Here is an 11,999-nt window from a genome sequence, read left to right as displayed (position 1 = left end):
GCTAGTGGCAAACTCAAGAGTTCAAATGTCTTTGAACTTCAAAAGCATTGGTATGATTGTTGAAACAGAGCCTTCCTGTGTTGGATCTCAGTTACATGACTTCATTCTGAGTCAGTTATGGTCTGATAATGTTTGGTATTTCACCCAGCTGCCCTTTGACTGAAGGCCTTTTGCCTCTCTAGCAATAAGAATGGTGTGGGCTGTGGCAGAAATAGACAGAACACAGGCAGGACACAGCTGCTCTCAGAGGCCATCTGTTGCAATAGGGCCTTTTACTTCACCCAAGTAGCATGAGCAAAATAATACATGTATGCCTATTATAGCTTCATTAAGTTACATCAACTGACTTTTGCCAAGAGACGTTTAATCACAACTCTAGGTCCCCGTGCGTCTTTACACCCGTCAGACACACACGTTAATTAGGCATTACGTTGGTGAATAAATCAACAAAGGTTGATCCTATTTACCTGCGTTTGTACTCGTCTCTCTCCCTCTTGACTTTGGCCAGGACGTTGTACAGGGCTCTGATCTCCGGGGTAATGGTATCAATCTGGACCCCGACCCCGTCCGGCTGGACCCAGGACACACCCGGGCTGGTGACGCGCGTCTCCACGCCAGAACCGAGCTTGCGGGTATGGTTGTAGGACCAGATAGTACCGGGGAGGAACCGGGGAGGCGGGTTGGTGGGGGTTCCAGTGCCAGTACTGGTACTGAAAACCGTTTTCCCGTTGGTGATTGAATTGGACCCAGCTGGAGAGTCGATTGTCGGGGTTGATAGGCTTACCGTGATGGTCGGATTCTTATTCGGTTCGGTGGGGTTTGTTCCAGCTTTGTTGTTGGACTCAAGCGTGAGGACAGTGTTGAGGGCAGGTGTGAAGAGGGTAGTGGGTCGTCTCGCGGAGTTGTTGGTGTTTTGGAACGGGAGTGACCCGGGCCTGAGCGGGATAGTTCCCACAAACCCGGTCTGTACACCCGTTTCTTGGGTATGGGCCCGTCTAGCGCTTTCAGAACAACTTCCATCACAGCTGTTCTTCGCATCCAACGCCTGTTGTAGTTGTTTCTCCAAAATCTTATTCCTTCGCTCAAGTTCATGCACTTTGGCCAGAAAGCATCGGAACCGTAAGTTCAGAGTCTTTAGGACACTGATATTGGAGCCCAGGTCGTTCCTCAGGGCCATCGCCGCAGGAGGTTGAGGCACAGACCGGTGATACGAGTGGTTATTATGGTTCAGATGCAGGTAAGCTTGTGAGGGTGTGGTGAAATCGAACCCTGGCAGAGTCTCCGTACCCAGTCCGGGATGGTCGCCCAGGAAGAAGGACGTCGGGTCGAGCGAGCCGAAGACGGATTCGGGCAGAAGGCCTGAGGGGGAATCCGGATGACTCTGTCCTCCTTGGTTCTGCTGCTGTTGATGTTGGAGAAGCGAGTTCGCCCCTAACAAAGGATTCATGCTATGGTATGGAAAACTAAAGCGCTGCAGATCTGGCATGAACACGGACGGTAATTTTCTCGGTAAAAGATCACCAAAATAAAATAATGATAGACTGAAGGTTGACTTGTTGTTGGATACCAGACGTATCCGTGACTATCCACCTTTATCTGGTTGCGTAAATGGTTGTAATTACGAATGTTATCCTCGATTTATCTCCGTTCGGGCTAAAGAGGCTCGTGGAATAAGTGCCCTTCTCTCTTCCTCTGTCTCTCTCTTTTGTGGATAACGTTCGCCCCAAAAAACAATGCCGAATAGGCCAGTCTGACAGCTATGCGCAGACGACCACACTCAAATATATTTCAGAAAAGTAATGTTTTGGTATATAGGCTATATGAGAGAAAGTACTGTTAAATCCTGCAAATCACTAATGTATTAAAAATAAATCCAGTGTCGTTCGTCAAAGCTTATCTGGCTCCAAAGTGACCACAAGAAGACACAACAAGTGCTGCGGGATTTGGAGAGCAGGGAAGCTACCGTAAATACACAAGTAACTGGTTTTCTTTTAACCTTTGTGCCCATTAGGCTATGAACTGTTCCATAAGACCTCTTAAACTCCTAGTTCACAACTTGGGGAGGTTTTATCAGGAACATTTCCACTTGTGAATGTCATTTTATTGTTATTTTCCCACTTGGCTCGATTTTATTTTGTTACAAAATACATACATACAATTGTACACACTATTCTATTGTGTGAAACTCTAATTTGAACATAATCCACAGACAAAGACAATACTCTGGTTGTCCTTACACAAAACATGTTTTATTTTAAAGCTGTTTTTAAAGATGTCTCTGCTCCTAAACATCTCCATCCTCTCAACATCTCTCTTATCCATCTCTCCCTCTATCACTCGGTCATCAGACTACTAGAGGTGGAACCCCCTCTCCCTGCCTCGCTCAGACTCTGCCCGTCCATGTTGACCTGTGTGTCCAGCGAGGCCACGCCCAGGGCGTCCCACCCCACCGAGGTGGTGTCGCCAGCCCTCTCTTTCTTCCCCAACTCCACCATGGGCATGGCCTTGGGGTTGCTCCTCCCTCGCCAGCTGTGGCAGTAGGAGAGGCTGCCTTTGTGGGCTGAGGAGAGAAAGAGAGAGAGAGAGTTATCGGTCATTCTGCACCTGTCCAGTCCACACCTGTAGCTATGAAAGACTCCTTACTGTCAGAGTAGCTCCCTGCTCTTCCCTGCATTCTCCTCCTCTCCCCGTTCTGTCTCCCAAACAGTATGTCGTACACGTCCTCTCTGAACTCATTGTTCATGATCTGGTAGATGAAAGGGTTAATCATGCAGTGAGACTTGGCGAACATTGCTGGTATCAAAGACACCATAGGTGGCAGGCAGGACACCGGCCGGTTGCTCCCTGTCTCCGACTCCCCCTCCTGGCCTGGGGCTGAACTGCGGGTGGAAGCAGCAGACAGACTGTGGCCTAAACCAGAATAGGAGTAGGGATCTGGGTTGGTCACGTCCCGCAAGGATTCTCCAGGGTCGTAGTAGACACTTCCGTAGTTTTCCGTGGAGGTCCAATTGAGGAGACCCATAATGTTGGGGATGTTTGGGAAGGCTGAGGCCATCCCGGTGGATCCTCCAGTCCCCATGGAGGGGCCTCCTCCCTGCATGGCCTCCCCAGCCCCATGCTCCTCCTTGGGGGCCAAGGCGGAGTAGAGGGAGACAATGGCATAGGGAGTCCAGGATAAGAGGAAGGTGGAGCACACCACAGCTGCTATCTGGGACAGACAGACAATAGATGAAACAACAGAAAGATATACTGTGCTATCTGTACTTACACACTTGTTACAATGTTAATACAAACGTTATTCCCTGGTAGTTCCTCTGCCTGGAATAAAGCAGATGTTACGACATCTTTCATTTCAAGCCAGTAACTAAGCTTCTTCTAACATAGTTTGTTTTCCACATACCTTTGTGAGTCTCAGGTCTTTGCTGGTGTGAGTGACAGTTGAGGAGGGAATAGATGCCAGAGCGCGACTAGAACGGTAAACCTACACAGAGAGACATGTCAGTAAACACAAACTTCAACCGTCACTGACCACAAACAAATACACAAGGGCCACGCTAGCTAGACCACCAGTTGGCTACAGCTATTGAGTCCACCATCACGGTAATAGATCATGCTTGCTGGACTGTACTCGGCATGCATTCCATACGTTATAGTGTGCACCACTCAGAATATGCCAGGACAATTGATTCCATTAATCAATGAGTTACATGGCATGCTGTTTTTTGTAGAGTCTGAGTGGAGTTCCCTGGACTCTTCCCTACTGAATCAGCCATTTTGTGCAGCTGGGTGCAGTTTCTCTCACCGTCAGCAGAATGGTCACGTAGGAGGCGACGATGGTCAGTGTGGGGAGAAAAAAAGCACATGATCAGGATCAGCAAGATGTAGAGCCTGTCGATGAAAGATGACCTCATCCCCCACCTCAAAGAAAAGAGGAAGAAGAAGATGTATATTTAGAGAGAATACTTTTATAACCTCGTACCCAGGATCAATTGCTGCTGCTGGATGAGATGAATGCTTTTATAACTGCAGACATTCACACACACACACACACGCACACACACACACACACACACACACACACACACACACATCAAAACAGAGTCTAATAAGAGAGTCAGGAGTACCAGTTGATGGTGCAGCTGGTCCCAAAGGGTTCTGGTCCGTAGCTGCCAAAGCCGAAGACAGGCAGGGAGGCCCAGAACAGAGAGTAGAACCACACCAGCCCTATGGACATGGACATGTGACGTCTCTCGATCCACTGACCTGGTAGAGAGAGATGGAGGAATGTTATTCCACCATTATTTATTCTCATTGGTTAAGATGAATAAAGTGAAGCACTTTGTTTGATTGACCAGTAATTAGTAAATAAGAAATAGGATTGATCCAAAGGCTCCAGATGTATGAAGCGTGTAATGAATACATGTATTTTTCCTTTATTTTAACAGGGAGTCTCATTGAGACTAAGGCATCTTTTGCAAGTAAGCCCTGAAAATGGATGCTAGTAGTTTAAATGGTTGTGTGTGATATTTACAGTTTTCTATTTCTTTATGTAGTGCTGCATGTTGGTAGTCCAGACATTAACCCTGCCTGACAACTACCCTTCCCCTTCCTATAGTTACCTGCATGACTACCCCGAAACAGCAATACAATAACACCATTGCTACCTCTGCCTTAGAATTCTTCTGAGGTTGTCCCGGTGTTACCTAAACAATCAGGTATTTGGAAGTGTCTACGTAACCGAAAAGTAATCTCCAGGTCAACAGAGCAACAAGATCAAGCTGGACTCTGGACCAATCAAAAATATCAAAAGCTGCTCTTACAATAGTGACCCCAATTATCTCTACAATGTGGGCTTGAAGAAGAGTCGGACATACAGACAAACAGATTATAAACTACACTACATGACCAAAGGTATGTGGACAGGAACTGATGTTTGGCGATTAGGCCTGGCTCGCAGTTGGCATTCCAATTCATTCCAAAGGTGTTCCATGGGGTTGAGGTCAGGGCTCGGTGCAGGCCAGTCATGTTCTTCCAAACCGATTTCGACAAACCATTACTGTATGGACCTCGCTTTGTGCATGGTGTCATTGTCATGCTGAAACAGGAAAGGGCTTCCCCAAACTGTTGCCACAACTTTGGAAGCACAGAATCGTATAGAATATCATTGTATGCTGTAGCATTAAGATTTTTCTTCAGTGGAACTAAATGGCCTAGCCCAAACCATGAAAAAAAGCCCCAGACCATTATTCCTCCACCAAACTTTACAGTTGGCGCTATGCATTTGGGCAGGTAGCGTTCTCCTGGCATCCAACAAACCCAGATTCGTCCGTTGGACTGCCAGATGGTGGAGCGTGATTCATGACTCCAGAGAACGCGTTTACACTGCTCCAGAGTCCAATAGCGGCAAGCTTTACACCACTCCAGCCAACGCTTGGCCATGGAAACCCATTTCATGAAGCTCCAGACAAACAGTTATTGCTCTGACTTTGCCTCCAGGGGCAGTTTGGAACTCGGTAGTGAGTGTTGCAACTGAGGACAGACGGACAAGCGCTACACGCTTCAGCACTTGGCGATCCCGTTCTGTGAGCTTGTGCGGCCTCGGCCTACCACTTCGCGGCTGAGCTGTTGTTGTTCCAAGACGTTTCCACTTCACAGTAACAGCACTTACAGTTGACCTGGTCAGCTCTAGCAGGGCAGACATTTGATGAACTGACTTGTTGGAAAAGGTGGCATCCTCTGACGGTGCCACATTGAAAATCACTGAGCTCATCAGTACGGGCCATTCTACTGCCAATGTTTGTCTATGGAGATTGCATGACTGTGTGTTCGATTTTATACACCTGTCAGCAACGGGTGTGGCTAAAATAGCCGAATCCACTCATTTGAAGGGGTGTCCACATACTTTTGTATATATAGTGTATGTTTAGATTAGATCATTGAATGCAGAGGTTCTGTTCAAAATCAATCATCTGATGTGCTCAGTATAAAGGGCATTATTCAAAGCAAGGGCCTTGTTTATGCTCTGACCCACTGACTAAAGCCTCAGGGAAAACAGGAACTCAATGAGGCCACTAAAAGGGGTCAGGGGTTAACAATATCCTTTTGTGTCACCAATTTTGTTCTCTCAATTGATTATTAGACATGTATTTCATGTTATGAAATGTTTGGAAAAATATCAAATAAGGATGAAGGATAAATGTAGCCTAGGTAAGTTAAATGTTTTGGGATTCAACAACACTTTATCATTGTCTTCCCAAGGGAAAGGAAAGTATGTCAAAAAGAAAAAAGAAGAATAGGATAGAATAAGTATGCACTTACACACATGACTCAAAAGAAATGAAGGGAATCCCACTGACCGTATCTGAAGCTGCAGATCTTGAGGCAGCGGTCCAGAGAGATGAGACAGGTGGTGATGAGGGAGCCGATCCCAAAAACAAAGCCCTGCAACCCGTACCACAGGCACCCTGCTTCCCCAAACACCCAGCCATGGGACACACTGGTGGACCAGAGGAGGAGTTAATGACCTGATAATGATCATTGGAACACTAAGCACTTTGTCTGATTCATGGGATGTGAGTGTTAACTGTTAATTGTTTTGGATAAAAGACACCTGTACCATATCATTCTCTCTAGTTTGATGTTCATACTGTCAGTATGGGGGATTGAAGATTGGTCGACAGGAATCGCTCACCTGGAAATTATGAGGCATGGCGCCCCCAAGAGGCTGTATCTAAAATCACAGATGGCCAGGTTAATAGTCATGAGTTCTGGTGGTCTGAGTTTTTTCTTCTTTCTACAGTAAACCAACAGCACTGCCATTCCCAACCACTGACACTACACCTGGAGAAGAAGAGAGGAGAGAAGAAACCAACAGCACTATGCCATTCCCAACCACTGACACTACACCTGGAGAAGAAGAGAGGAGAGAAGAAACCAACAGCACTATGCCATTCCCAACCACTGACACTACACCTGGAGAAGAAGAGAGGAGAGAAGAAACCAACAGCACTATGCCATTCCCAACCACTGACACTACACCTGGAGAAGAAGAGAGGAGAGAAGGAAGACAGGAGCGGGGAGATAGGAGGTTTGAAGCGACGGGGAGAGAGAGAAAGATAGAAGTATAGAGACAGAGGTGATGATGAAGAGGAAGAGAGGAAGCAGAGAAAGAAGAGACAACAGCGTGATAAAGAGAGAGAGATGGATAGATGTGGCAGAAACAGGGGAGAGGAGGAGGGAGAGAAAGATAGCTTTAGTTTGCTATATGATATACTCTCTTATGGTACAGCAGTATTATCACAGTGGGTGTAGTCATTAAACACAGACTGAAAATATTGTTTCAGCATTATTGGCATGTGGACCAGCTCACTGTCCGCTTTGGGGTATAACAAGGGTCAGTACACCGTCAATCATTTAATATTTCAACCGCTGCTACCTTCCTGACCCCCCCAACACACTATCCGGCTTTGAAAGCATCGGGGAACCAATCCAAAGTGAATAAATGTTATAGCTGAATCGACATAGTTGCTTGCTGGCTGGCTGGCCAGTGGGGTGCAGGGTGCTGTTCATAGCCTCATTTGATTTGTTGTGTAGGTAATTATTGGGAGCAACAGGTATGGAATGTTCCATGCTGTGATTCCTCATGTGTATCCTCTCCTCTCTTCTTTCCTCTCTCCTTTCCTCTCACCTTTCCTCTCTCCTTTCCTCACTGCTCTCTAATTTCCTCTCCATGTATCCTCTATCTTTTCATCTCTCCTCTGTGCTCTCTCTATGTATCCTCTCTCCTTTCCTTTCTCCTCTGTCCTCTCTCCTTTCCTCTCTCTATGTATTCTCTCTCCTTTATACTCTCATCTGTCCTCTATCCTCTCTTCTCTCTGTGTACCCTCTCCTCTCTGGTGTGACCCTGGGGTTGCTATGCTAATACACTTTGTATTCAGTCTGTCTACACAGCTCCATAATGGAAACAGTCACAGAGAGTTAGATCACTGACATACTTGATCAGAAAGGTTGATCCTGATGGATGACAGATCTGTGTTGAAACAAAGTAAACCCATTCAGCCATCTGTGTGGGCTCTGGATTCCATTCAGCCATCTGTGTGGGCTCTGGATTCCATTTAGCCATCTGTGTGGGCTCTGGATTCCATTCAGCCATCTGTGTGGGCTCTGGATTCCATTCAGTCATCTGTGTGGGCTCTGGATTCCATTCAACCATCTGTGTGGGCTCTGGATTCCATTCAGTCATCTGTGTGGGCTCTGGATTCCATTCAGTCATCTGTGTGGGCTCTGGATTCCATTCAGCCATCTGTGTGGGCTCTGGATTCCATTCAGTCATCTGTGTGGGCTCTGGATTCCATTCAGTCATCTGTGTGGGCTCTGGATTCCATTCAGTCATCTGTGTGGGCTCTGGATTCCATTCAGTCATCTGTGTGGGCTCTGGATTCCATTCGGTCATCTGTGTGGGCTCTGGATTCCATTCGGTCATCTGTGTGGGCTCTGGATTCCATTCAGCCATCTGTGTGGGCTCTGGATTCCATTCAGCCATCTGTGTGGGCTCTGGATTCCGATGATTAAGATGTGAAAAGCTGTTGCCCAGCTTATATATCGAAAACCTTTCAGTCCTCTGCGATCAAATTTGATTTTGTTCATATTGTTTTTAAGTCTTGATTTATCTGAACAGAATTTCACCCCTATAAATATACCTTAAGCCAAGCCTAATACTTCTACACTGTACAGATTATGTTATTTTACCAGTGATTATTCTACCAGTGAGTTACTCAGGAGGAATACCAACCAAACTCTGATGTTAACTGACACCAACACTGAATCTCTCATCTATGATGAGGAGAGATGCCTAATTTCAAATCAACCAACAACCCTGAGCCTCTATGCCCAAGTGTCTAGAGACTTATTTGAAGCAATATGGTCATATCTCAAATTTGCCCTCTAGGCTTTGAGGATTTTTCACCATATTGCTTATAGTACACACATAGTGTAAAATCCAATCCTTTCAAATCTCTATCAGTGGTTAAAGAGTATAGGGGTATAGTGGCAAGGGGTGAATGTATTATAGGCAGACGGTAGATTTGACTCACCTGTGACGATGAGGCAGATGGCGACTCCCAAGTCAGTGCTGGGGGAGAGGTGAGAAAGGAAGGCAGGAGGGATGGAGGATGGGACAGAGCCCCCCCATGAGCCATTCACTCCCAGAGACATCAACTGGTGGAGAAAATAAGACAGAGAGAGAGAGATTTTACTGTAAAGCCCAGTAGACAGAAGAGGTCAAAAGAGAGAGGAGGAGAGTAACGTACTGAGACAGAGAACGTGCTAGAAAGTGGAAGGTAAGAGGTTTTAACCCCCTAGACATGCACAGAAAAACAGAGTGAGAGTTAGAGATGTTAAATTCCCTATAGTATTAGCTAACACAGATATTGACAGAGAGAGAGAGACAGCAATGGTTGGGTAGATATATATTGATGGAGAGAGCAAAAAAAAATAGGGGCGAGGGGAAAGGGTAGAGGAGAGCAGAGAGGGTTGGGGAGACAGGGGGTGAGCCAGTGTATTACAGCCAAAAATGTGTAAAAGTAAGAAGTGCACAATCAGGGGAAAAGTGGAGAATTGGAAAAGCAGGAAGAGAAAAAGAGAGACAGCCAATTGAAACACTCACAACTATTATCACAGAATCAAACTCACTGTTTAGTTCAAAGCTGAAATGAGATCACACACACACACACACAGTAATGAGAAATCAAACAGGTGACACACACACACCCACCAAGAGGAGCATCCTTACTCACCTTCCTCTTCGTCTGTCAACCTACCCCTCTCTACCTCTCTTTTTTACTTCCTATCTCACTCTTTTGTTCAGTCTGTCTGTGTTGTGATTTAAGCTCTTTTTAAATCTTAAGCCTCTGTCAATTTTTGTGCTCTATTTTTGAGAAGAGTAAATCAACTTGCTGTCGACAATCTGGCGGAGAAATGATCAGTGAGTGTGTGGTCCGAAATGGCACACAGAGGGAAAATAAATGGAAGGATCTGAGCCTTTTTGACCTCCCTCTCTCTCTCTCTCTCTCTCGCTCTCTTACTCTCTCTCTCTCATCAATCTCTTTCTCTCTCTTCCATGTTCTCGCCCTCTTTCTCTCTCTCTTTCTTCCATGTTCTCTCTGTGTCTCTATCTTTCTATCCATTGTTTAAATTGAATACCGTGGAAGAAATATCACCACTTGTGATAAAGTAACAAGAGCACATATGCAACTGACTCATGTGTATGTGTGTGTCCAACAATGAGAGCAACAACACCCAGGAGACACACGTCTTGTCTTCAATAAGATTATGGATGATGATCTGACTGCCTTGTCTGAGCATGACGTGAGAGAGATATTAGACACTGGGATGTTGACATAACATAGCCTACTGGCTGCAAACTGAACTACTACATTAACCCGATCTTCAATACTGCTCTTATGGGGCTTAAAGTCAACCTGCACACACAAGTCTGACCTGACCCTGAGGGAGCGCACACATACACAAGTCTGACTTGAAAGGTTATATTAAACTGTGTATGTTTAGAGGCTCATCTTTACGACCAGAGGACGCCTTGGAGTGTGGCAGTAGGTGCTCAGCCATCAACATGTTCTCTTCTCTCCTGGAAGTCCTGCTGTGTGTTACTGTCACTAACATAGAAAACCTAATGTGACAGAAAAGGTGGATCATTTTCACTCATTACAGCTAACAGACATTAATTCATTACTTATACTTAAGTGGTCAATTTGAAATACTCAATGAGTTGAATGTTTGATCTAATGACATGATACTTATGATTATCAATTAGTATGATGGAAACCCAATATTCACTAAGCCCTTCTGTCCACTGTAAGCACTAAGTCAGCTATAGTGAAGTCCAGTGAAAGCATGAAAACCTCCCTACATTCTCTATAGGCACCACAAGTTCACCTAAAGCACCTGATAGACACATACTGTCAAGTCTCCAATAATCACTCTGTTCATTACACCTCTTGCAGCCCCCATAGGACCACCATGCTGTGAAAACCCTAGTCTAGAGGTTGTTGGTCTCTGAGCGGGTCAGAAAAGTGAAGCCCAGTAGAGTTGGCTTACCTCTCTTCCCTCTACCATTTTCATTCCCTTGTCAATACCTTCGATTGTGAATATTTTATGAAGGCCAATTGCGTAATCATAATGGTCGGCCATTGTCAACTCTAGTTAGTCATGCCAGAACACCCTTGGCTTAACAAACGGAGCAGGAATTGAGCTGAACCGAGGAAGGAGGGGTTATAGAGAGAAATAGTGATACAACTCAGGAAGGGGGGAGAAAGTGGTGCAGCAGTCTAAGGAATCACTACAGACTCCCTGGTTCAAATCCAGGATGTAGCACAACCGGCCATGATTGGGAGTCCCATAGGGTGGCACACAACTGGCCCAGCATCGTCTGGGTTTGGCAGTCAGTGTAAATAAGAATTTGTTCTTTACTGACTTGCCTAGTTAAATAAGATAATGGTTTGGAAAGTGATTGGGTAAAATTTATTTTTAGGATTCTGTGTGTATTGTTTTGTATTACAACACTGAAGCTAGAAACAAGCATTTTCACTGCAACTGCAAATCTGTGTACACAACCATTAAACTTTGATTTGAGAAGAGAGAACTGGCAGAGGAAGTGACAAGGTCATAAAGAGTGTCTGGGCTGTGTTTGAAATCATAGATCTGTCAAATGCAAGATTCTTACAAGAGTAAACGGATCAGATATGTAAGCAGAGTGTAAGAGCATTCAGATTGATCTGTAAACTACAATCTCTTTGTATTGATACTGTACCTAAACTACTCCTATGTACCCAGGTTCAGGAATAATTGTGTTGTATAGTGTTTCCCCATTGTGTATGAGTGATCTATTCATTCAGGTTTCTTAGCTTGATAGAAATAACAAAGGAATTATTTATGGGTTTGTCCTTCCCCATTATCAACACTAAATTAAAACAGAGAAAGCCATA

At 45.3% G+C, this 11,999-nt stretch overlaps 2 protein-coding genes across 7 annotated transcripts in view; both read right to left on the bottom strand.

Annotated features, from left to right (window-relative positions):
• Positions 1-1,961, bottom strand: part of iffo1b (intermediate filament family orphan 1b) — a 41,505-nt gene extending 39,544 nt beyond the window's left edge. For 3 of the 6 annotated variants that reach the window (XM_055903378.1, XM_055903381.1, XM_055903383.1), the window contains exon 1: positions 468-1,960. In XM_055903378.1, coding sequence (XP_055759353.1) covers positions 468-1,486 — 1,019 coding nt within the window. In that variant the 5' untranslated portion in view covers positions 1,487-1,960. Of the gene's footprint in view, positions 1-467 lie in introns of all 6 variants that reach the window. The other 3 variants (XM_055903379.1, XM_055903384.1, XM_055903380.1) reach the window with 2 other exon arrangements.
• A 110-nt stretch (positions 1,962-2,071) lies between these two features.
• LOC129837317 (melatonin receptor type 1B-like) lies at positions 2,072-9,213 on the bottom strand. Its single transcript, XM_055903385.1, is given in 10 exon segments — positions 2,072-2,560; positions 2,644-3,208; positions 3,401-3,481; positions 3,803-3,856; positions 3,858-3,918; positions 4,125-4,263; positions 6,357-6,496; positions 6,692-6,828; positions 7,010-7,038; positions 9,093-9,213. Coding segments are annotated over 10 exon segments (1,554 nt in total). The 3' UTR covers positions 2,072-2,333.
• Positions 9,214-11,999: the final 2,786 nt, after the last annotated feature.

Source organism: Salvelinus fontinalis, chromosome 38, assembly GCF_029448725.1.
Source record: "Salvelinus fontinalis isolate EN_2023a chromosome 38, ASM2944872v1, whole genome shotgun sequence".
Classification (NCBI taxonomy): domain Eukaryota; kingdom Metazoa; phylum Chordata; class Actinopteri; order Salmoniformes; family Salmonidae; genus Salvelinus; species Salvelinus fontinalis.
This window is presented reverse-complemented; position numbering and strand designations above follow the sequence as displayed.